This window comes from Limulus polyphemus, unplaced genomic scaffold (assembly GCF_000517525.1).
Source record: "Limulus polyphemus unplaced genomic scaffold, Limulus_polyphemus-2.1.2 Scaffold1868, whole genome shotgun sequence".
Classification (NCBI taxonomy): Eukaryota; Metazoa; Arthropoda; class Merostomata; order Xiphosura; family Limulidae; genus Limulus; species Limulus polyphemus.
Genome location: NW_013667478.1, coordinates 90,774 through 116,524, shown reverse-complemented (window position 1 = coordinate 116,524; position 25,751 = coordinate 90,774). Strand labels below are relative to the sequence as shown.

At 30.7% G+C, this 25,751-nt stretch overlaps 1 protein-coding gene across 1 annotated transcript in view; it reads left to right on the top strand.

Annotated features, from left to right (window-relative positions):
- The window catches only part of LOC106465207 (importin-4-like), a 93,642-nt gene that overhangs the window by 7,211 nt on the left and 60,680 nt on the right, over nt 1-25,751 (top strand). Inside the window, exons 2-11 of the mRNA XM_013925410.2 lie at nt 4,258-4,344; nt 5,295-5,380; nt 9,536-9,577; nt 11,728-11,860; nt 15,274-15,428; nt 16,615-16,657; nt 17,715-17,780; nt 18,266-18,367; nt 21,411-21,494; nt 23,556-23,711. Coding sequence (XP_013780864.1) covers nt 4,258-4,344; nt 5,295-5,380; nt 9,536-9,577; nt 11,728-11,860; nt 15,274-15,428; nt 16,615-16,657; nt 17,715-17,780; nt 18,266-18,367; nt 21,411-21,494; nt 23,556-23,711 — 954 coding nt within the window. The remainder of the gene's footprint in view (nt 1-4,257; nt 4,345-5,294; nt 5,381-9,535; nt 9,578-11,727; nt 11,861-15,273; nt 15,429-16,614; nt 16,658-17,714; nt 17,781-18,265; nt 18,368-21,410; nt 21,495-23,555; nt 23,712-25,751) is intronic.

The window sequence follows — 25,751 nt, the reverse complement described above, 5'->3', positions numbered from 1 at the left end:
AAATTATCTCAAAATAGACCTTCACTTCGGTGCAATATTGAAATTAACTTGAATTCTTCATAACCTCTGAATAGTGGTTGACCTAACAGGTCACGGTTGTCTAGTTCTAGCTATAAGTGTCAGCAGAGGTAAGTATGATATTGAAGTTAACATTTTCCTAAATTGAAAATGTATTTCAGGTTTTGTTACAGTTACTAAGATGATGCCTGTCAAGTACTACAGGTTGGCTGGAGTGACTACATTGTTTTATTAATTTAGAAAGCTTATAGCTGTTTTACTGTTTATTAGGAATTCAGAGTTTTTTTGTGGAATAAAGTATCAGTATCGAAATTTGTAATCTTTTGCAGTTCTTTAAAGTGATATACTACTTTACTATTGTGCATGAACAATTGTATCAATATCACAACTTCATTCTTCCAAAATGGCAACTCTGTAAGAAGGCAGAAGTTCTGGTAAAGTATAAAAATTCATGGGGAAATAAGTTTCATGGGGTGATTGCCAAGTCCATTTTGGAAGAAAGCCATGCAAGATGGATGGTATGCAATCATGATGAGGCATCTACAGTGTGAACGAACATGTAAATATGGTGCTACATCGGTGAAATTTAAAAGCCAACTGCTAGCAGCTGCTGCTGACATTTTGTGTTTGTTGTTGTTTTAGCAAAACCCATTTCAATGATAAAGAATGAGTTGTTGTGCAAACCTATGTGGGTAATACAGAAAAACTATGGGTTTTTAGGGTAATAACTACAGATAGACACCAAAATGTCTTAAGTATGAAAGTCTATCTAGATCTTTTTGAATTAGAGAATTCTCAACGTCAGTTATCCTTTCTGGGATCTTAGTATCATCAGTAAGTTTAGAAATATTCAGTAGGGGTATATTTGAAAACTCAAAGGTTTGTTTGCAAGCTAGGAATTCAAAAATAGCTCTCAACATTTTAAGGTTCGACACTGCAGCATTCCAACAGTGTCGGATTTTTTTTTTATATATATATATATTAACAGAAACAATTTGATATTGTTTTAATAGTAAACAATTATTAAATGTTGTTCACATGGAAAAGGTGATTAGCATCATGTGAATAATTTATACAAAAATTGACTTTAAAAAGAAAACGCATGCACACACACTACTAAAATATTATAAGTAACTGCTCTTTCTATGTAATGGAGCAGGCCATTATTGTGAAGCAATGGGAGTATGTGTAGCAGCTTCATTGCTTCAATAAAATGTACTGAATGTCTACTGTACAAGATATAATTTCTATTTTTGTTTTCTAAACAAAGTGGTTTTTGTTATTCTGTTCTGTTTTGCTGTTTATATATATAATTATTTTAATTATTATTATTTATTCATTTAGCTGACACTTTATCCAAGGCAAATTTTTAATTAATCAGCAATGTTTTGAATGTATTACTAGATTTGGTGTCTATTACTAAGTAAGTCAATTGACTTGTCATTTTTAATCACACCACTTGGTTCAAAATATCTTTTGCACTAGAGGTATTTGGTGGATATCACATGTTATGAAATAGGTATAACCTTACACTCAATGAGACTCCCCACAAAGCCATTAGATTCACTTAGAACTATGTACCTAACCTCTTACATGAGTAGCTTAGGCAGGTCACATAATTATTTTAATTACTTTGAATACACATCACTGCTTTTACATTGTCTAAACTTTATGCATTGAAATACAACAATCAAAACAATGTTTTGTATATGAATCACAAGTTTCACCCTAGTAATTATTAATTTCTCAAATAAATGTATGTGGGCCCAGACTTCTATATTTGTGCCTGCTTATATACAACATTAAAGAATAAAGTTGTGCAACTGTAATTTAGAAAAGTAACATAAAAAAACAGTAAATTTACACTTTATTTAACATTTAAATGTACCAAGAGAGTTGGTAATAGGTGTTGTCAGCCAGTTGAATTCCTTCTAGTTAGCAGTACAAAATTTGCAATAACAAAGACAGGGTAAGCAAGTTTAGTAGCAATGGGAATTGAAGTCAAGACCCTCAAATAATAATGCTAAACAAACATAGGATAGTTGGAATAATTGGAAACCTTAATTTCAGTTAGTACAGTATTTTTATGACAATCAGTATCATTAGAATTTTGATCTATCAATTATTGGAAAATTGATAACAGTAGTAAGCCGAATCACTAATTTTGATTAATTGATTAGTTTGTGTAACACTAATTGAGACAACTGAAAATACTGTGACTGTTATCTTGCTTGGAATGAAGACATTTAAATAAAGACAGCTGCAGTCAGGGGATGGGCTTTCTCAGTGGGTTTTTTGGACATTGTGTCTGATGCTGATGTTTGGGTATAGTGTTCATGAGGTCTTGTCGTTGCTACATTGACCTTGTTTAACATGTAGTGCATCCCCTCGTATAACTCCATGATGGGTGGGTTCAGTGGGCACTGAATCATTTTCTGATGCATCCCCACAAATAATGAAAAAATCAGCTAATAGGTAAGTAACCATGTTTAGAAGACACTGAATAGCAGTCTCCACCCCATTCTGCACCTGGACCTTGTTTTTTGTTTCCTCTTGCATTCTTTAAGAGATAATCCTTTATGACAAATGTCTCCCTTTTTTATTCAGAAGAGATTAGAAGGGCTTGCTGGCTCTCCAATGTCAGTAAAGAAGCTATGTTCTGGGGACATCTTAGTGGAAACATCTACACCAAAACACAGCTAACTCCACAACCATTTGCATTCATTTTTTCCACCAATGGGGTTTACACCCCAATTCCAAGCTCCATCTCGGGGGGTGGTGTTCTTCCCATGGTTCCTGAGGCAGCTTCATAACAAGCTCTTTCAAATTAAACCTACTGTTGTTGTTTGGCCATCTAGTTTCCATAAGGATCATAGGGAGGAAGTTGTTTTGGCTAGGCGAAACATTGGTCACAGTTTTTTAACCCTTTGATTTCTTTTATGTGGGACTGATCCACAAGTATGTAGCCTCTGTGACACTTAAGTCATAATTTCCCATGTGTTGCATATTTGCTATCGTTATGACTGTGACTGGCGACACCATTTTGGGCATATTTTTTTCTTGGGGTTTACCCCTGACATTGGACAGTGTCAGTCGCGATGGTGACACTGTCCAGTTTCACTGTTTTAGATTTTTGTGGTCCATAAGCTTTTTTCATTTTATATAAGTTTTCTTATTTGGTCGTTTTCTTATCATAGAAATATCTTACAAATACATATTAAACAAAAATTAAATATTTATCATAATTTGTAATTGATAATGAGAAAGTGGCTTTGAAGTATTCCTAAATTTCTTAAGTTAATACCTGAAAAGAAAAAACAGAAACTGACAAAAAGTTACAAATATTAAAACTTTTAGAAAAGTTTCCAAAAAAGTGGTGATTTCTAATTAAGTTCATGAAGGATATGAAATCTTTATCTTGTAGCCTATCTAGCTTTACCTGGAGATAGAAATAACATTACTATTTATTATAATGTATTGGATAATGGCTAAATATAAATGCATTTTTTGTGGTTAATATGATGTTTTTTACATGGGAACATCTTATATTAGGAAAGTGTAATTTGCTTTAACTGATGAAAAAAAATGACATTTGCAATTATGCAAAAACTTGTTATAAATGGAAATGATAACTTGCATATCATTAGGGTACATTTTTTTTAATTTTCTGAAGTAATATATTATGAGCATTATCTAATAAAATTGTGTTTTGATATATGTAGAAGTACAAGAGCATTCTCAATTATAATCTACTGAAATACAAAATTACATGACTACACAGTTCACACAGAAGCAGGATGATATTGTATGAAATGCTTCTATCGTGACATCTTGAACTCTTCCATAACATTAGTTTTTAGTGTAAGATCAATGTTATTAAATAGTTTAAATTAAAAACATTAAAAATTCATTTGTAAAGTTTTTTTCCATGATACATTGTTTTTGGTAAATTTGTACACAAGTTATTATGGTCCTAATATTAACATTGTTCTCAGTAGCAGTTTTTATTGCAAACTATTATCAGCTGATGAACATTTATGCATGTGACAACCTCTTGTAGTTGCTTAGAAAATATATGATCAAAGATTCAATTAGTTATAAAAAATTAAATTTTAAATTGAAAAATTTTTTGTCATATGGGCTCTGTGGTTAAATAAATGTACTGCTAGTTAGTATTAATGATGTTTCATTTTTGATTTAAGGTTATTTTTATCAGTTTGCTGTTTTTTATGTTTTGAGGCAACTTTGGAATTGCGAGAGTTTTTCAAGAATCCCAATGTTGTGGAATCAATGTGCCAAGTGCTTTCCAATTCAGGAAATCCACAGGTGAGTATTTAAAGAAAAAAATTTTGTGTATAAAAGCAATTACAGGTGTGTGTGTGTGTGTGTATATATATATATATATATATATAATAAAATAAAAGTTAGATACTAGTAGCTTAACCTAACTATTGTGTAAATTAGTAAAGTTAGGTTAAATGTCCTAGTATACAGATGGGAAATTCCCGTTTGTCACTTGATTGAGAAATAGAGCTGATTGCATAGGAATGTTTCACACAGTACTTTTGAGTTTGTCACGATTAAAACATCAAGAAAGAAAGCAACTGAGTGAAAAATCTATGGTCAGCAGCTAATATTTTTTTGTAAAAAATATGTGGAGTATTATCTGTTTCAAATCTCTGACAGTGTAATAATGAAATAGCACAAGAGATAGCAGTCTTTGAACCATGAAAATCATGTTGATTCTGTATTTTTTAAATATATGTTTTTACAAACTTATATGAAAATAAAGTTGTTACAGTTGTTAATGGTTCTTCAGGATTGTCATTGACTGCATATCTACACACTTTATACTTATATTACACATTAAATTATCAACTGTATTTGATAATATTCAATATATTATACCTTAGATTTTATACCCACTGTAAGACATTTTAGATCAGACATTGCATATTTATTAGCTTTGAAAATTTATATGTACTTTTATTGTTAAGTCTAAAACCTTTCATTTATGTACTTAAATTTATGTATCATTTTGACATACGGTGGTAATTTTTTGTTAAGAGCATTATGTTTTTCAGATAAGAATCCTTTAAATCCAATTAAAAATATGAAAGTTTTTAAGCATTACTATCTAGTATGTAGTAAGTTACTGAGGTAAGCAAAATATTCAGCTATGGATAAGAATAATAGTTAAAACTGTAATGATGATTTATTATTGTCAACTCAATCCAATCCACAATACGTAAAAACTCAACTACTCGAATTTGTAGGTAAGACAATATGCAAGTGTACTTCTGAGAAGAAAACTTGCAAAAGGAAGACAGTGGACAAAACTTTCTGCTGCTACTCAACATGGGTAGGATGATTATGTAATATCACATACATAATACAATATATTATTGTAGGTTTCTTTATATGCAGAGTTATTTCTCTTCAATTTTTAGAGTTTTTGAAATATCTTGCTTGATTAAATGTTTTATAGTAATAAAGTTGTTTTCTTGAATAATTTTATGAAAGACATGGTTTCAGTTTATTAAATGAATGTAAGGTAAATTGTTCAAAAGATTATCAGCCTTGTTGGTTTCATTTATTTTGAATTGTTAGTGATTTCCTTTCATTATTAATAATTACTCTTTTAGTGAATTGTTAATGATAGAACTAAATTCTAAAGAAAATCTAAAAAATTACAATTTCTAGTCATTATACTTAATTTTCTCAATGCTAATTACTGAGTTTATGTAGTTGACGCATTAGCTAAGCACAATTTCTTGATGTATATAAGAAAATTAAGACATCATTGAAAAGAGCAATAGTGAATTAGTAATGCATATTTATTATTCACTAATTTTCAGGTGTATACTTCTCATACATATTTTCTTTTTTTGTGTTTTTTATGAAAATTAATTGATTTAAACTTCCTGTACACTATTGAAAGTTGACATTTCCTCAGGTAGTTAAAAACTGAAATTTTACTAATTGATTAGTCACAATAAATATTTGTATATAAAATTCAGAAACTGTGAAGGGATATGGAATTCAAGGGCCTGTGGACAGAAGATCAAATCTTTTACAGCTTCTAGCAGTTCAATGAACTGTGTCCCTCATATTGCTGCAAGAGAAGGTGGTAGTGATTCTCTCGGACATTCACTTCAGGTCTCTTTATTTTCAGACATTGGATCTTCCCTTTTGGGCCCACAATCATTTGATTGTTCTCCTTGCTTGTCATGTGCTAGGTGTAATGTTATCTCATCCCAACAGAGTTCTTTCCACAGAACAGGTACTTCATCCACAGGTTTTTGTTGGATCTGTTCTCGTCTCAGGTTGCTTCTGGTCAATGCATTTGCCACACACTGGAATGCCCAGCTCCTGTCCTTCTGGTCTCCCGTACCTCACCCTCTGGCTTTGAGCATAGATGCTTTCAACCAGGATTGGACAGGTCTTCATCTTTCAAGTTCCCTCTGGTTCTTATGTTATCCAGAGTTCTTGCACATATTAACTCCTCATCCTGTTGAGTTCTTCTGGTGGTGCCACATTGGCTGGGTTAGCTTTGGTTTCCACTCCTTCATTATGTTCTGGAGTGCCTTCCTCTTCCACTTCCTCTCTGGCCTCAGTATGACATTTTTAATCCTGCTATCACTATTCTCCAGCTTCAGTCCTAGCTTTTATGCAGTCCATTGCACAATGTTGGGGGTTGACCTTTCAGGTGGCATCTTTATTATCACGGTCCATTTGGCATTCTTTGTTGGACATTTATCAACAGAAATGGTTTACATATCATGAGAGGCTTCTCAGACATGGTTTTAATCCTTGTAATCCCACTGTGCTGCATGTTTCTCAATTTCTGACATTGTTATTTGACAAAGGTTTGATGCCTTTGTCTGTTTCTCTGTATAAAGTAGCTTTGTCAGCTACTTATCGTTTTTCTGGGAAACTTAAAGTTTTTGAGTCCTTGGTTTTGTCTTTGCTTCTGAAATCTTTTCAGGTTATCTGTCCTTGATGTCCTTTCCAGGTTTGGGATATCACAGTGTTTCTTCATGCCTTATATTGTCCACATTTTGAACCTTTGTCATGTTCCCGATATCACCTTTCTCTTAAGACTTATTTCTTCTGTTGTTGGTTAGTGGATGTAGATGTTCAGGTGTGTTTGTGATTCATATTTGCAGGATTCTTTACCATTCCACTTATGTTCTGTTGTATCCTGATAGGACCTTTATACCCAAAACTTCATCAGCCAGAGAAGGGGATAAGGCTCTCTCTCCTGTTCCTCTTCCCTCCATTTCTCATTTTTATGACCGATCAGATCCAAATCATCTTTATGCACAGTTCAAGCTCTCCAGTGTTATGTTGCACACAATAAAAGGTTTCGAGGTTCATGTCACTGTTTGTTTCTCATCTCATCACATCTCATCCAGTGTGCCATATCTTGACATCCCTGACAGACAGCTTGGTATGTGGACTACACCTAATACATTTCTATCTCATTATTTACATGATTTGGCAGTTGCCTTCTTGAAAGGTTTCGGCTGCCCCCCACCCCCTGTGGCCATTCTCCATGCCCTGGCTAGTTTGTCAGAGAGGTGAGTGACTTCATTTATTTTGTGTCTATTTCTATTCATTTTCAGGGACACTCATCATTTTTAATTGGATCACGCTCAGTGGTCAGGGGTTGCCTGGTCAGTTGACTGCTAAACATTTTTCTTCGTAGCATCAAGCCCTCTTGAGATGGGGTGTTACATAAAACTACCTTGTGTGCTTTCCTGATGGTAAACAACTATCAAACAAAAACAATACACTACTGGACTGCTACTCATGGACTATCATGAATGAAGTTTAACAGGATTTTGCCCATCCCTGCAGACCCCTGGATTGAATGAATTGAGGTTGGTTTGCTTTTCAAGATAGGGAATGTGTGTCATGTATTGCACTCTCTCCAGAGTATCATTCCTCAGGACTCCCCAACACAAGTATTCCCTATTTCTCCTAGTGGAGCGTGAGAGTCTTTACCACTTCCAGTTTCTTGTTGCTGAAGTGATGGATAGAAGTCTATTCCTCCTAAGTGATATTTAAACTCAATACCGCTCAAGGAAAAGAGGGTGAAGCTGGGTGCTCTCCTTCCATTAACCCTGGATGGTTTTCCCAAATGTATAGTAGGTGCAGGATTACCCAATGCAGGAGTCTCCTTGTAATTCCGGTTCAGAGGTGAGTCTTTACTATCCAGTTGAGTTGTGCATGGCCCTTCTTTTTGGTCATTATCTTCATGTCGATGATCATGGAAGAAGGTCCTCGACTTCTCATAATTCTGCATGCAGAGTGTTGATTCATGTGCCATTGGTTGAATTTAGTTTGTTCCACATCCTTCTTGTAATTCTGGAGGTAGGGGGTTCATTAGTTAGGATTTCTGTCTGTAATCCCAGGCTGGGTAATTTCTGTTTCTTCAAGTTGAGTGAGATGTGAATGGTCTCATAATTCTGAATTTGGTTTGTTGCATTTTGTGCTTCTTCAGGTTGGGGCTATGGTTTGTTCACTTTTGTGTTGCTTGCCTTCTATTCATAATTCCAGTGGCTCAACATAATCATTCTGTAATTTTCGGGTTGGGTTCCAATAACATCATATTACAAAACAAGACAAAATAAAAAGTGCTCCTCATGTCCTAGCCATTACACCTTGGATCCAGACATGGGACTTTGTCTGCCTGGTTGGGGCCTGATAAATTCATGTTCTAAAGATATTAGGGTTTTGTTTTTGTGGCTAGTTGGCCTTTACCACCCAGGAATTAGATTTCATGTAGTACGGGCAAAGAGCTTACCTGTATTGCAGATCCCACTAGTGTGCTATTACTATATTTCATTTTTGCACACCTCTTTTGTACACAGACACTTTCTGTGTGGATCTTGCCCTCACTGGCCCCTCCACCTTGTCAGTATGGGATTCTAGCTAAAGTATGAGAAAAGGTAAGTGTGTTTCAGAAGTTAGCATTTTCCTATACCGAAAATGTATTTTCGATAATACTTACTTCCGCTCACACTCTCCCTTCTTTCCTCCCCATGAAATGGCTAGTTTTGGGTCTGCTGATTTAGACCATATCGAAAAGTGAATAGGAAGTAATAATGGGGAGTTTATATACGGATCTGGTATATGTGGCACATTGATGTAGGTGGGGATAAACACAAGATTTAATTTGCTATTGGCAATAGAGTGAGGTATAAAGGCTGGAGCAAGCAAAGTAAAATTCATATCAATTCCAAGATGGGGAGAGAATAGTAACTTTTGTTGGGATAATGTTAAACTTATTATAAAGCAGTACACAATATTATATCTTTTGTATTGTTCTTCAGTTCTTTAATAATTAAAATTCAACTCATTTGGTATTATGATGCCTTGTGTGTGATAACAGTTAATAACCTATTAAAATAATTATTTCATAAGCTTTCCTAGAATTTTAATGAAATCCATATAATTTAGCAACACTGTTTTGTACTACCTGAATATTAAGTTGGACATACACTTGCAGGGTGAAGCAGACTGTCATTCAAGTCATAATTAAAGAAACAGAGTAAGTATAGTTTAAAAACTTCCACAGATATGCTTACTTACAATGATTTTCTTGTCTGTTTTTGTGAGTAGAGGGTAGGCTATAGGTGTACCATATTCATTTTAAAGGTGATGGTTAAGTACTGGATAGTGTAGACATCACTAGCAGTTTACAGTATGTTTACTCATATAACTAGAGCGTATGTTTAAAAACTTTACATTCATGGAGCTTAAGAAAATGTTACTGAAGGTACTACAGTAAAATAAAATGTTTATAACATGTTTTGCATAGACTGAACAGTACTTGAATTTTAGGATATTTCTTAAAGTGCTTGATTATGAAAATTGCATGTGAAACTGTTTATTTTGACAGATGTACTTGAATTTCACAATATTTATGTTTATATTTTTAATTTGTTGAAATTTTAAGCATTTTACAAAATAATCTTAAAATATTATTGAATTTTATTTATAAAGTATGTGGCTTCCTCATAGAAAAAAAAAGAGTTAAAAGAAACAACTGGTACTAATGAGAACTAAATAAATGGAATTTCTTATTAAATACAAGACATTTCTTTTGTGCTGATTTGGAAGGTTTTAAACAAATGCCTTTTATCTCAGTAATGTGCAGAGGACATTAAAAGGGTAGAAGTTCATTGACAGATAAAGGGCATTTTTCAAACATAAAGCACTTTTTGGGTATAAGAGGAGGAAGCCATGGGCTTGAACTCACCAAGCCACTGCTTTATCTTACTTGTTGATGAAAAACGTTTTATCTTTGAATCCTAAGTAAATGGCTACTGACCCTAACAAATGCAGAAAACTTTAATCATGTAGTTTGTTTTGTTATCATCAGAGAGAGTGAAATAAAATTACTGTGATGCTATTTTTAATAAATACAACAACTTTCTGGACAACATCCCAGCATTTGGATCAGGTATATTTATCAACTTTAATAATATCATTGATGAATTTCAATCAACCAATCTACATGAAAACTGATGACCATTTCTCTAAGTTTGATGAGGTAGTAAAAGTGTTCCATGTGTTGTTGCATATCTGAAACTTGTAGAAAGAGTTTTTTCTGTGAACATAGAGGTTTAAGTACAAAACACTAAGTGAACAATCTTTAATGACACAAAATTTCTATGTGACCATATTACATCAGTAGGAGAAATCTTCAAGGTTGCTATGTCCAATTCACTGCTGGTGTCATTAGTCATGTTAGGACAGAAATACTAACTTTAACTTCAGAAATGAAGAGAAGAAATTAAAAACAAGAAGAGAAACAGAAAATAAATCTCATAGAGGAAATGGAAGAAATGAAAAAAAGAAGAATTAAAACTTAGTAAGGATGTAGAATCCCATAAAACTCAGCACTTCTTTTCTCCAAGAAAAAAGAGAATACTGGAAATCTCACTTTTGTTTCTAAGTCAAATATATTTAGAAATAGTGCAAGGAAAAAAAAAGAACAGCTTGAAAGAAATGGGGGATTCTAAGATTTCTTCACTTAAACAGTGTTAATCCATATCTACAAAATCACAAAACCCATCCAGTTTGACTTTTTGTATCACAAATTGTTTATGAACTTAGACTTAATGTGTCAAAATAAAATTGTTAACAACTTGAAAATTTCATATCCTTGTGCTTCGGAGTACTTGTTGATTATGTGTTAAAATTCTGCTTCAAACATTTTCATTATTATGAATGAAAGACCTTTTGAGTCTATACACTTGTGAATGATTAATTTAATAATAAGTATAAAGCACTTGTTGTTATTTACTTGGATTCTTACATGCTTTTAAACCAGAGTTTATGTAATGGAATTGTGTGAATGTAATAATATATTTGCGTGTATAAAATATTGCATGTTATTGTTGTTGTTTTTGAAAGGTTTTATGAATGATACTTTTACCCTTGAAACATTAAAATCTCTATGAACCATGTATAAATCTGTATGACTATATCATTCTGTATTTTAACCTTTGTTCAAAATAGTTTTTAGCCATAAACATATTTTTAGTGTTTTCCAAAAGTACTATTTGATCCTTTTATTTTTACAGTACAGTAACTTGGTACATTTTACAATTACTATTGCATTTATTTAAGGTTAAGATGTATATGTAATTTTTGCATTGAGAATGAGTTTTTTTTTTTAACTGTTTGTTTTAGAAAACCATGTCAAAATGCCTTAGCTCAACTGATAGCCACTATAGCTAAATATGAGCTGGTAAAGGAGAGATGGCCAGAATTATTTCAGTTCTTAGACCATTACACCAGTAGTAATGATACCATAAAGAAGGAGGTAATAATATTTCAAAATTATACATTTATATTTTCTTGTAATTGTAATTATTTTTATTCTAATTATGCCTTTAACACACAAACTGCAGTTCACTGTTTTAAGAGATTCAGTCTTTTTCTTTGATTTCTCCTTGTCCAGGGTTATTGATAAGAGATAGAATTTCTCAACTTTCAGTGAAAGATGGCAAATCTACCAAAGTATTGGGCTTTATGTTTCTTATTTTGCAGCACCGAATCTACCAAAGTATTGGGCTTTATGTTTCTTATTTTGCAGCACCGATTCTACCAAAGTATTGGACTTTATGTTTCTTATTTTGCTGCACCAAATCTACCAAAGTATTGGGCTTTATGTTTCTTATTTTGCAGCATCCCAGTGGCACAACAGTAAATCTAGAGGCTTATAACACTAAAACTAGGTTTCATTCACTTTGGCAGGAACAACACAGATAGTCCATTGTGTAACTTTGTTCTTGACTACAAACTTATTTTGCAAAATACACTGTTATGAAAGAGAAAATATATCCATAACATTACAGAGAGCTTAGTGACTTTTCATTAATTTTATCATTATTACCTCCGCCACAAAAGATAGACGAAGGTTATGTTTTCACCCCTGTGTGTGCGTATGTGTGTCAGCAAGATTTCTCAACTCTCTGAATGAATTTGGATGAAAGTTGGTATACATTCGGACTATGACCCAACTTAGAAGTGATTAGTTTTTTGAGGGTCATAATCATAGCAGGGTCCTGAAAATCCGAAAAATCCCTATTTGATAACTTGGGGAGTTATTTTTTACACAATTTTTGCTCCATAACTCAGTCAAAAATTGTTGGATTTTGATGAATATTGATGGACATATGTAGCATATTATTCCTCATTTTTCTTCTCTTTTTTTTTGAGAGCCAAATATGATCAATGCTGCATGACAGAGATATGTGCTCTATTGGGTGCTCCTCTAGTTTACCATGCCTTTCTAAGTTTTACTTACTTCTTTATTTTCCAGAGCCAAAAACCTGACTCAGAACTGTCTGATCTCAGTACACTTAAAAATGTTTTAGTAATTCACACAGAATTAAAAATATATATTTCCCCAGAGGTTGAAAAAATTAGTCTTTCTCTAAACAAGTTAGGTGATGCTTTGCTATTTATAGATTACAAAATAAAACTATTGTGTCAAAAGGAAGTGAATTACCTGCATTTTTTCTTGCATGAATGACCAAAATTGTATCATAATTAACTATGCACTGATAGTAAATTTAGGTTTGAAGAATTGTAAAAATGCACAAATAATTTTACTTTTTGGCTTAAATAATGTTTTCACAATTTTTTCCCCATACATGAATTACTTTTGTACTTCACATGTTATTGTCCTTTCTATAAATTCTGTGGAGAAGTCACAAAAATTCTGTTTATGATACATTCAAAATTGATCTACAACCTAAGTTAACCCCTTTTTAATTTCAGTTTCGCCTCTGGCTAGTATTTATGTTTTCATCTGATTCTTGTAATTTCTTTTTTACAATAACTTGCCTTAAAATATATTTTTCATTAACTCTGATATATGTGTATTTACCTTTATTTCTTTTCAACTTCTTATACTTACTGTACACAATTATCTTCTTTTATTTCAGAGTTAACCCTTTCCCCCCCCCCCCCCAGGTATACTTTACTACGCATGACAGAGAGTTTTAGTGCCTTACATTCAAAATTCCATCAAACTAATTTTTTATTTTACGTTATACCAATTAGTATACCATAACATTGTAGCTAATAATCCATATTTTACTAGTATATAAGTTTTACGTTCCTAATTCTACAAGGCAATATTTAAAAAAATCCTGAATTTCCTCTAGTGTGACACTCGTAACATATTTTCTCCAGGCATCTTGTCTTCTCTATTTTATCCACCACTCCTTGAAAAATTATGAAGTAAAATATAAATTACTCTATAGAATCGTCACTGCTCGATCGAACCACAATTTTTATTGCCTTCAATTTTATTTGGTTATAAAGCTGTTGAATATAAAATCAGACCACTCCTACCACACCTACCTGTAACATCCTCTCTTTCAGGATTTGTTAATAGTTTTCTCTTACATTTAATTATATATTATCTGTAATCAATAGAAAGCCAAGGTTTTCACCTATCAAATGATGTATTATGTTGTGTTCTGATCAGATAATATTAATAGTCAATTTCACTCAGAGTACAATCAACATATGTGTGAGAAACTTAACAACTAGCTTGGATGAATTTGTAAGGCTTTTGTCGCATAGTTAGAAAGCTAGAAAAATTTTTAAAGTTAGGGGAAATTGTTTATTTTCTGCATGTTATTAGTCTGTGTTCTTTGATGCATTATTTCATTAAATAAAAATTATTTAGTGCATTACTACCATTAGTATAAAATACTAGGCTTATGTATCCATGAAAATTGACAGCAAGAAAAAATAAGATTGGGTAAGTACTTTATTTCTTGTTTTTCATGTTTATTCTTTATTTATTATTATAAATAGGGATCTTGTTAGGTTAGTTAAGATTAGATTAGGTAAAATAAATAATAATATAATAAAAAAATGTTTCGCAAGGCACGCATGTGAGTAGCATATAGATAATGTAATTCGATAGCGTAACATGAACTGCACGTGCCCCGAGTGTTTTTAAATTTTTAATGGTGTGGATAGTAGTCAGACATGGTTCAAAGGGCAATAAAACAATAAAATTTAATTATAAATAGATGTATACTGTTAAGAGTTTAAAGCTACTTAGGGTAATTTAGATTTGTTTAATTTTATTTTTGGTGGTTACAAGGTTGGTCAAATTAACCAATCCCGTTTAGAGATGGGGTAGTGAGAACAACAGATGAAATATATAGTTTAACTAAAAAAAAAACGTTTGAATTGTATTTAAGAGGTTTTAGGAATTTACACAAAGGAAATTTGAGATTTTTTAGATGAGGAAAAGTATTTTTAATCTTAACATGAAAATTACTTTGCACATGGACTGTTCAAAACAAATACTTAGTATATTCATGGGCAAATCTATTATTTTAGTTTATTAAAAATACTTCACTAAAAACTATGATTTTTGTATGTGAAAGACTTATAATGACTGCCTAATTTTGTGAAGAAATACATACTATAAAGATGTTAAACAAGTATAAAAAGTTCATATGGTCAGTCAAATTGATCGACCCCGTGTTCAGAGAGTTAATGTGTGATTGTTCATTTTTGTGGGTTTTTTTTTTTTCTTTTGTAGTTTAGTTGGTTAATGGATGACCTTGATGAGCCAATTGCCTTTCTGTCATCCATCTTTCTCATTCTTGTGAAGTTGATTGCAAATTTAAGAATGTAGATAAATTTAAATTTTTTTAAATTCATTAATTTAAAAAGTTTATATTGTTCTTATCTCAATAGATGGCATTGATCACTTTAAATGCTATTGCTGCATCTGCAGGAGAACATTTGAAGCCCCACTTAAAGTCTTTATTAACAATGTTGAAAAAAAACCTTGCATTTCAAAGAAATATTGAAGTTTTGGAAAATGAGACAATACCTTTTTACAGTATCAAGTAAGTATTGAGAGAAACATTTTATCTTATTATTGCGTATGTAATTGTATAGGGTTTTTTTGGAAAACTGTTTACTAGCAGTATGATTAACACAATATAAAAATGTAAATTGTTTGAAAGTGAACTTCAGTCACACTTGAATGTACCAAAAATACACACTACCTTTTAAAATTTAAAATTAAGACTTTAATTTTATGAGAGGGGTGTTGACTAAAAAGAAATATTATTTTTTATTAAATAAAATGCTGCAAATACACTAAAAATTTTTAAAATGAGTTATGCAATGATGATTGTGTTTAACTTATAAAAAATTTACATTGATAAAATTTTGTGCATAAAGCTATTAAAATATCAGACATTGTAAAAACATATATTAACATAAGTTACTTAAATTAGCTACAACTGTTTTAGCAATTTCTTTATTGACATTTTTCTGTCACTGAAGATGTGATAATTCAGTGGTGATACCACGTCTTGGCAACTATTACAAAAGCTGAAACAGGTAGTATTCAGTAGTCTCATTCTAAAGTATGTTGGTTAATATTATGTATGTAGTTTATATGCTCTGTTTTATTTATAAGATAGAGGAATTTGAAATTTATTCTAGATAGAGAATTCACTTTTGTAATTTTCTTACTTCTGAATATTGTGCTTTAAAAAATTAGTAACACTTTTATGAAATGAATCAAAAAATGACCTGTTTCAATATAAATTTATCCCCATCCCACCAAACATGCTTGCCCTTTTAGTCTTGGGGGCATTATAATGTGAAGATCAATCCCATTATTTCTTGATAAAAGAGTTGGCAGTAGGTGGTGATGACAATTTATTTCTTGGAAAAAAGAGTAGGGCAAGAGTTAACAGTGGGTGGTGATGACTAAATGCCTTCCCTCTAGTCTTTCACTGCTAAATTAGGGACTGCTAGTGCAGATAGCCCTTGTGTAGCTTTGCGTGATATTAAAACAAAAACAAAAAAATAAGAAATAGCATTTTCTAGAAATCTGTTTAATTGTAAGCTTTGATTGTACAATATAAACTAGTGAATTCTGCATATGTACAGGAATGTTATATCAAGACTTTTTCAGCTGTTAGCAATGGAAATAATAGTGAAATTTGCATTAATAACAAAAATACCCAGTGAAAAATTTATTTACTTTTTTTATGTATTTGCTTTTCCAAACTATAGAATTCTCACCAATTTAGTCAGCTATGTTGGTTCTGATGAGATGGTAAGTTCATTCATAACCTCTACAATCAACATACAAACTTGTAATTGTTTAGATATTGCTTAAGTTCCTACCTTTTTGATAACTTTGTCTTTCCATGAAATATTATACCACTGTATAGTAAACCTTACTGCTAAATGCATATGGACATCCCACATCAACTACATACAGGTTGTATTGACTGAATTATATCCAGTGTTTTATATTATAAAACATGTACATTCATTTCATAGTAGTACCAAGAAATCATTCATAAGTATTACATTGGATGAAAACTGTTTCACATTTGTGGCTTGCCAAAATTGATTTCAAATAAATCATCATATTTAGCTGTAAAATGGCAAAGTTGTCTGTTTTTATAAACTTATGCTACTTTATTGAGAGATGATGTGGTCAATGTTTAGGCCAAACAAAAGATGACTAGGTTACACGTATTCTTGCGTTGTTTAATTATTTTAACAAGTTTTTTAATTCTGTCATACAATCAGCATTTCTTTGCTGTTAAAGTATATTGCTATGTTGTATCCTATTATGCTAATTAAGAGTGTATTTATCATCTGAGTTGCTGTAATTCTGATAACTAATAGGCTTTGAAAAGTGTTTAGATTTCCACAGTTAATCAACATAAAATGTGTTTTAAATTTAAAAGCTATCACTGGATTTTACTGTAAGTTGTAGGTAATTTCTTACCTACTAATGTATTTATTTAAAATTTATCTGCTCTAATGTATTTCTAGGTGTTTTAATCAATGGTAAAAATTACATTCCAGTTTTAACTATATAAATTATTTCAATAAATATACAATAATAGAAAAACTAAAAAATGTCAACAGGCATTGGTGTTTAATTGCTGGATGTATTTTCTCCCATTCAAAGCCTCAGTTTTGTACTCAAGGTGATTTGTAGTTATAAAATGTGGATTTTACATAATAATTATTATAGTATTTATAGTGTAATTTTTTATATAGTTTTTGAAAGACATTAGTATTACATTTCTGTTTTACTTTTCATTACAAAATACATTTTTCATGACTTTTTTGTATTTTATTTTGTATTTCAGAAGCAAATTCAGTACATGGTTCCAGCTGTGCTTGTGATCATAAATTATCTTGTTGTCCACAAAGAGGTGAGAAAATGTTTTAAGATATAATTTTCTCTTGTTTTAAGATTAGTTTAGGCAGAGCATATCACTGAAATGTGTATTCACTGCATCTACTTGAGGTCTAGAAATAGAAGGTGCTGAAGGAAACCTATAGACTCCAGACAGATACATACATATCAAAGATAATTCCATGCCAGTGATGTTTTATCATTGTTTGTAGATAGTTTCTAAATTTTAAGTATTTTATGTAAATTCGTTATGAAATTTATTGGAAGCTTTAATAATTAGTGTAACTTTTCAATTAGACAAATGCTCATTGTGTATTGTAAGTGAATGATGTATGTGATATCAGTTGAGTTTTTTTATGTGTGTGTGTTTCTTTTTGAAATGCTTGTTTTGGTAAATGTGAATGTGCTGGTATTAAAGTTTTCATGAAACTTCATCTAGCTTACAAAAAATATGTACTTTCTGGTAAATATTCATAAATATATTCACAATTTGTATTGTAGGACTTAGCTTGTGAAGCAATGGAAATATTTGATGAACTTGTGGAGTCAGAAGTTGCTGTTATTGTCCCACACATTAAGAATTTGCTTGAAGTGTTCATAAGGGTAAGTCTGTATACAGTTTCAACAAATATATTAATCATATTGCAGTATTTCAACTGTGCTTGTATGATATTTGTTTTGAAATAGCAGAAAAATATGAACATAATGTTTGTGCATTTGTTTAAAGAAAATAATCAGGTGCCTAAGTATATTCAGAAAAATTGTCTATGTAGATATTGGTTTACTTAATAAAAATCAAACACTGATTATTATACTCTTTAGTTTTCAGCTAATTCATGTGCTTTGTTTTATATTTATTAGAATCATTTGATTTTTCAAGATTGATGTGAATGATGGTTAATGGATTACCATTTGAAGATTTAAGTGTACAAATAACAATTAAGTAATTTAATTTGAATTTAATGAAGTTTTCATAAAAAAAAATTCCTAGAATATAATTACATTCTTTTTATTGTAGAATAGGCCTGGTTTGGCAGTTATGCCAAACTATGAATCTGAGTCCGTGATTAATGTCCTGTTGCTACATAATCACATAATGGGACTGTAGGTGTGTCATAAGAATGTTGGCTAAATCCCACTATCCAATTAGAGTAGCCTAAGAGCTGGTGGTGGATACTATTGACTGCTTTCCCTCTTGTTATTAGTTCAAAATTAAGAATGGCTAGCACAAATTGTGCTCAAATTTTGTGTATGATGTACTCAATAAATAAAAATACCTACCAAATAAAAGTAGCATGTTTGACCTTAGCTCATATTGTTAGGCTTTTTACTACTAGTGAAAATTAAGGGGCATAATAGACTTTAAAGACTGTGATATTGATCTATCTGCAATAGCTTAACATAACAGAAAAGACCATCCAATAGAGTGGAATAATACTAAAGTAATGGGATGCCAGTTGTGCATGAGAAAAAAGAAATTAGTAAAACAGGCTTCTACATCTATGTATCTGATAAGACACCCATTCAACCTAGCATAGAGGTCAGCAGAACTTAGATGCCTCTCTTGTACGCATTCAGATAAGTTCATTGTTTCGATTTCTAGTTGATAAAATCCCATGTCGGTAAGTAGTGCACCACCACAGAGACAGTCTTTGTCAGGACGTCCATGAAAACAGCAGCATATTACAAGCCCAAACATAAAATTATTTTAGTTGGTAATGAGTATCTAGTAATAAAGATAAGGTAATTAATTAATAATTAGACTAAGGTGATCATTTAGGCTGCTATTGAACTGTGGCAACAATTGATATCTGATCACCACAACCTTAATCTAAGTATTTATTTTTTTGTTTTCATGTTTTATAAAAAATATTGAGATTGTTTGCACTACTATATACATCACTGGATATTTTAAGTATAGTAACATATTTTGCTTAACAAATCATAGTTCATTAAAAACAATATGCCTATATGTATGTGTGTGTGTTTGTGACCACTAGAGATAAGTGGTATTTGTTATTAGCTTATTAGATGCCCCCATCAATTCATTACACTTCTTTATTTGATTAGTATAGTGTTCTTCAAACCATGTTGAATACAAGTACAAAAAATAAGTTGGCAGTGGGTGCTGCAAGACAGTTGCCCTCTCTCTGCTCAGTATTTCAAAAGTAGTGACAGTAGCAGATAGCCCGATTACTTGGATAGTTAAATAATTGAAAATAGTAATAATTTTGATTAGTTGATTATTTTTGAGACAATCACTTGAATAATAATTTTGATTGACTGTTGAAATAATTCAGTTAACTTCAGTTAATTGATTTAATTTCACTTTTGATTAATCAACAAATTTATATGACACCAATAATTGTAATCACTACTCATAAGTAAGTAATTAAATTGCCCAGTTCTAGTGATCGCACTTAGTACCACCTTACTACTTAAGTAGTTGAGAAATGAGGATGACACAATGAATCTGCTAGTTGTAAGCCAAATTTGTTCAGTGTTATAACCATTTTTTGATTATATCTTATTAAAAATGCATCCAGTGGCTGTTGTGAAATAAGATACATTACTTTTAACTAGAGCTGTAACAAAAGGTAGATTTGACTTTTGAAAGTTAGGAACACATTACTTAATGAAGATTCAAACCTTCTATAGCACTAATTTACATAGTAGCTTATATTTCATTGAAAAATCCTTTCATTTTACAGGTAATCCATATAAATGAAATACAACTTTTACATGTAGTTTGATAATTAATATATAAAACAGTAATAAAAAATAAGAAATGCACCTTTTTAGCATTCAATCTTTTTACATAGTTTTTTATTAGTAATCAGAGCGAAACAGAACAAAGCAGCATTAACAGTTTGATTATGCACCTACCTGGGACAAAATGTTTTGGAATATCTTAGTATGCTATAAATGTGGCACAATAATATTGAGCAGTTTGAAAGAGAAAAGCCTAAGCTTTTTTGTGGTGCATTTATGTTTGAAATACAATGATAAATGTGTAGTGAAATTTAAATATTTTGTTTTTGTAAAAATCAGTATTTGAACTTACAAATAGCAAGATTATGTTAACTAGCTTAGATCTACTCCAAGATGATTACTAGCTTGGGTTAATGTGGTATTAAAGCTATAATGAAACATAAAGGAAAACCTTGCTTTAAAGTGATTTTAAGGTAATCAAAAATATTTAAATGTGAATATGTTATGTTGTTATTATTATATCATTTTTCAAATGTGTATTAACACTATTTTCCAGAAATTAAGACTTTTTTTTTCATTAGTTCTTTTGACAAATACTAAATGACTTTATCAATTATAGAAATTTTTTGTTTGTTGTAAATCAATTTAAGTCGTGTGTTTATTACACTATTTAAAATTTGAATTCTAAAATGAGACTGTAGCTTAAAATAACATGCTTTGAGGTGCAGTGGATTCTCAGAGAATTTGTTCAACTTTCAAAAGGATAGTAAAGGAGAAGTAAATAATACCCAAATCATTGTATCAAAAAGCAGGAAAACCCAAACAAATGTATGTAGATTTTTTTAATATTGCTTTCAGTGTTTTGATTACTCTGTAATAATGGCTGAATTTAAAAATTTAATTGTATATTAGGAAATATTTTACAATCTTGCAGATAACTAAAGACAAGAAGTTGGGAGACCGAGTCAGGGTTAAGGCTATGTCACTTATCAGCTGGGTTATAAGACTGAAGAAAAAGGTAAGAAACTATCCTTTTGTTATTTGTGTATTATTTATTAATTTAACTGTTTTTAACCACTTGCTTACTATAGGGGCATACTTGGTACATCCATAATTTTTATTGCCAAGGGCCACCTGGGCATTCTTTGATGAACATTTTCCCACTGAATCCAGTGATGTATGGTGTGTAGGATTTTCTTCAATAATATATATATAATAAGTCAATCAAATTCTTAGTTTTCCCTAGTACCTGGATTACAAAATGTCTGGTCACCAAAGGGTTAAGGTACTCTGTGTATTTTGTGTTACTTTTTAAAAATTAAAACATCATTTCATATCACAGTTTTATATTTTATACTTCCTTTGATATTGAAAAATCTACTCTTTCATAGCATCACAAGTTTTTTGAAATTCAACATTTTGAATGAAAAAATTAACATACTGACATTGCCAGTTTAGTTTCAGACAGTATAACTTATCTTTTGTTTTTTCTACACTAATGTCTTAAGTAAACATTTTAACTCCATCATACTTCTTATATCATTTTGTTTAATCTTGTTGATGAACCCAACTTGCTCGGCTTCTTGTCATGTCCCCTAGGCCCTCCAGTGGTACAGTGGGATGTCTGCAGACTTACAACACTAGAAACTAGGTTTTAACACTTGTGGTGGGCAGAACCCAGATAACCCATTGTGTAGCTTTGTGCTTGAACCACGAACAAAACAAACATGTCCTCTGGTCTCTGGTGAGGATTCTAAACATGCTGTGATATGTGACAAAATCATATTCGCCATACATATATATACATGATTTAGTATTTGTCACAAAATTTGAATGATCTTTTATTTTTAACCACCTAATTCTTGAGCCAAAAAACCCAGTAATATATCTAGGATACTTAAATTCATATATATCACTTATAATTTTCTTTAGTATGAAATTCTACATTTATACGTGATAAATATTTTATGTTCTATTCTCACATTTAAAAACTGCTCTTAATTTAATTAGTGGATAGGTTTTAGAACATAGCTTAAGCAGTTGCATTTTTACATTTAATATGTTTATCCATATGTGGTAATATTTTATATATTGAAATTGTTTGTTTACAAACATTAAATTTTACCTATTTATTTAAACTATTAACATTTCTAAGTATTTATTTATAATAATGTCAATTATACTGTTTGGGAAACCATTTTTATTTAGAAACACTTTAATATTATCAAATATGAAATATATGAAAATATATGTGCTATTTTATAAGCTTGGTGAATTAATATTGTAACTGAATTTTCTTTGTACAATAGTGGAATCCAACAGTTAAAATTTTAATATAAACCTGTATCTCTCTTCTGATGATATACTTCACATTCTAAATTACCACTAACACATTTCCTTCATAAAGTAGCTAACATAAATTGTTACAATAATTGTTCAGAAACCACAAATAATCCTGATATTTTAGTTTTAAAGATGGAGTTACAAACTTCAATCTATGTGCTAACACATTTAATTAGGTTTCTTATTCTATGTCTTGACCTAAATTTGTATTTGTACATATTTTATGCATAAATGCATATGAATGGTCATACTGATAGAATATAAAAGTTTTTCAGGTATAAAGACAAAATTTCATACACAAAACATTCTAAAGTATTTTATAAACGTAAATGTCTTAGATGTAACAAAATAACACACTATAGTGTATAGCACTTAAAAAGTTAATGTAAAAGACTACAGTCAATGAAACAAACTATCGAAAGACATAATTGTGTGTATCCTTGTAAGACCCTTGTCATCTGAAGTGTTAATTACAACCTGACACTATATATTGTATATGGGAAAAATTGGATATTGTTCAATGTGAAATTATAATTGTTTTGGTCTATTGATACATCTTCTATAATTTTATTTTATTTCTACTATCATGTTATCAACCAAGCTTTTAGTTGTGATTTCTCTTAAATATGTAACACTCTGTATTAAAACTGATGAATCCTCCATCATACACTGTGAAAATGCTACATTTAAATTGTAATGGTATAGATAGTGTATTTTTTCTTCCTAATTTAATTAGGTAATAATCAAGCTGAAACTTGTAAATAGTATACTGAGCGTCCTCTTTTCTGTCATGTGTGAACATTCTGAAAATGACAACAAAGATGATGATGAGGAAGATAGTGATGATGAAGATGAAAAAGATGAAGATGTTCCATCATCTTTTGCTGCCCAGGTTAGAGATTTTTGTCCTGGAGTAATATAAGTGTGTGTTTATTATGAAACAACGTTCAAAAGAGTTAGCCATGTAATAGTGATTTAATTAACTACTTTCAAAATATATAAGCTTTTTTTTTAACCTTCTCACTATGGGTAGTTCAGAGTGAGCATGTCACAACCTTTAAGAGAGCTACATTCAAACTTTATGCTACATTATTTTCAATTTCTATGAATAAACTTGGCATCAAAGCATAGTTAATAAATCAAGTTTTAATATTATACAAGTTTTAAGTTCTTAATTTTATAAGGAAATATTTAAAAAAAAATCCTCAATCTCTCCTAGTATGAGAATCATGACATTTCTTCTCTAACTATTCTCCCTTTTATAATTTATTTACCACTACTCTCTGAAGTATGGAATTTAACATAACTTAATCATTATATTACAGATATTACTAAATCAGCCTCACTTGCCATGCTTACCTCTCAAATTATCTCTTTCACAAATTGCTAATGGTTTTCTTTGCTGTTTTATACTATATTACTTATAACCAATATAAAGACAAAGATTTAATTTATTAAATGATGTATTATATTAAATTGTTTTCAGTACAGGGTATTGTCTATTTCATCTTCAGTTTGAAAGTTCCTCTTGTGGTGTTCAGAATGAGAAACAAATGATTATTTTAAGTCTTTTATGCCATAGTTAGAAAGTCAATTAAACTATGATTGTTAGAACATTGTTTGCTTTGTGTGATCTTAAGTAAATAAAAATTATTTAGTGTACTAGTACCATTAATATAAAAAAGTAGGCTTAAATTTCATCGGCACCTGACAGCAAAAAAAGTAAAAACAAAGGTAAGAAATAGATTTTTTGTTTTTCATGTATATTCTTTAGTGATTTAAAAGTAGCTAAAACATATGAATTAAAAGTTGTTAGGTTTGGTAAGATAAGGAAAAATAAAAATTATTCACAGGGTATGCTCATGAGCTACGTATTTTCCAAGTGGTGTACAACATGTGTGGCAGGATTATTAGTGAGACACAGTTCAAAGGACAATAAAAAAAATATAATTAGGTATAAACAGATGTATACTGTTACAAGCCTTAAGCCATTCACGATAAACAGATGTAGTTTACTGTTACAATTTACAGTCATTCTAGAACAAATAAATGGGTAATTTAGATCTATTTTATATTTTTTTCATGGGGATTACAAGGTAGGTCAAATCAACTGAGTCTGTAAAGAGTTAGGGTAGAGAAAAAAACAGATAAAATATGAAGTTTTACTGAAACAAAACGTTTAATATTTATTTAGGAGGTTTTAGAGGTTATGTGGTGGCAATAAAATATAGATAAGTAAGTACTGTTAAAAACAGTAATTTATGATTTTTGGGTTATTCAAATGTATACATAAAAACCTAAAAAAGATTTTTCATATCCTCCACATGCAAAATTTTAAAAGACTTAACAACGTACGTCAAGCAGCAACCAAGTACAAAGGTCGTAACTAGAAGAGATAAATGTTTACTTTACTTTTTATTTACTGTTCTATGTTTTAAGAAAAATAAGTTTGAGAACTTATTTCTAAATAATAATAATAATACATATATATTGTATAATAATGGAAATGTGACTGAATTTTACAAAATACTAAAACATAGCCAAGACAGGTCACTTTGTAAAGACTAAAGGTCAATTTTATATTATTGGATATGATAACATGAGAGCATGTGTGCCGCATTATTGTAACTTCTGTATTAGACAGCCACAGCTGAAAGGTCAGTATAATAAAAATAATAAATATATATAGTTGTATAATGTTATGAGATTTAAGCTGAGTAGTCTAAACATTTATGTCTTTGTTATAATTTGTTGTCATTCTAGAGCAAAAGAAGCATAATTTATATTATTTTTTAGTTGTTTTTTTTTATGGTGGTTACAAGATCAGTCAAATCTACCAAACCTGTACAGAGGTTTGTTAGTGAAAATAACAGATAAAAAATAAAGTTTTTTTTTTAAGAAATGTTTGATAACTATCTGGACATTATAAAGA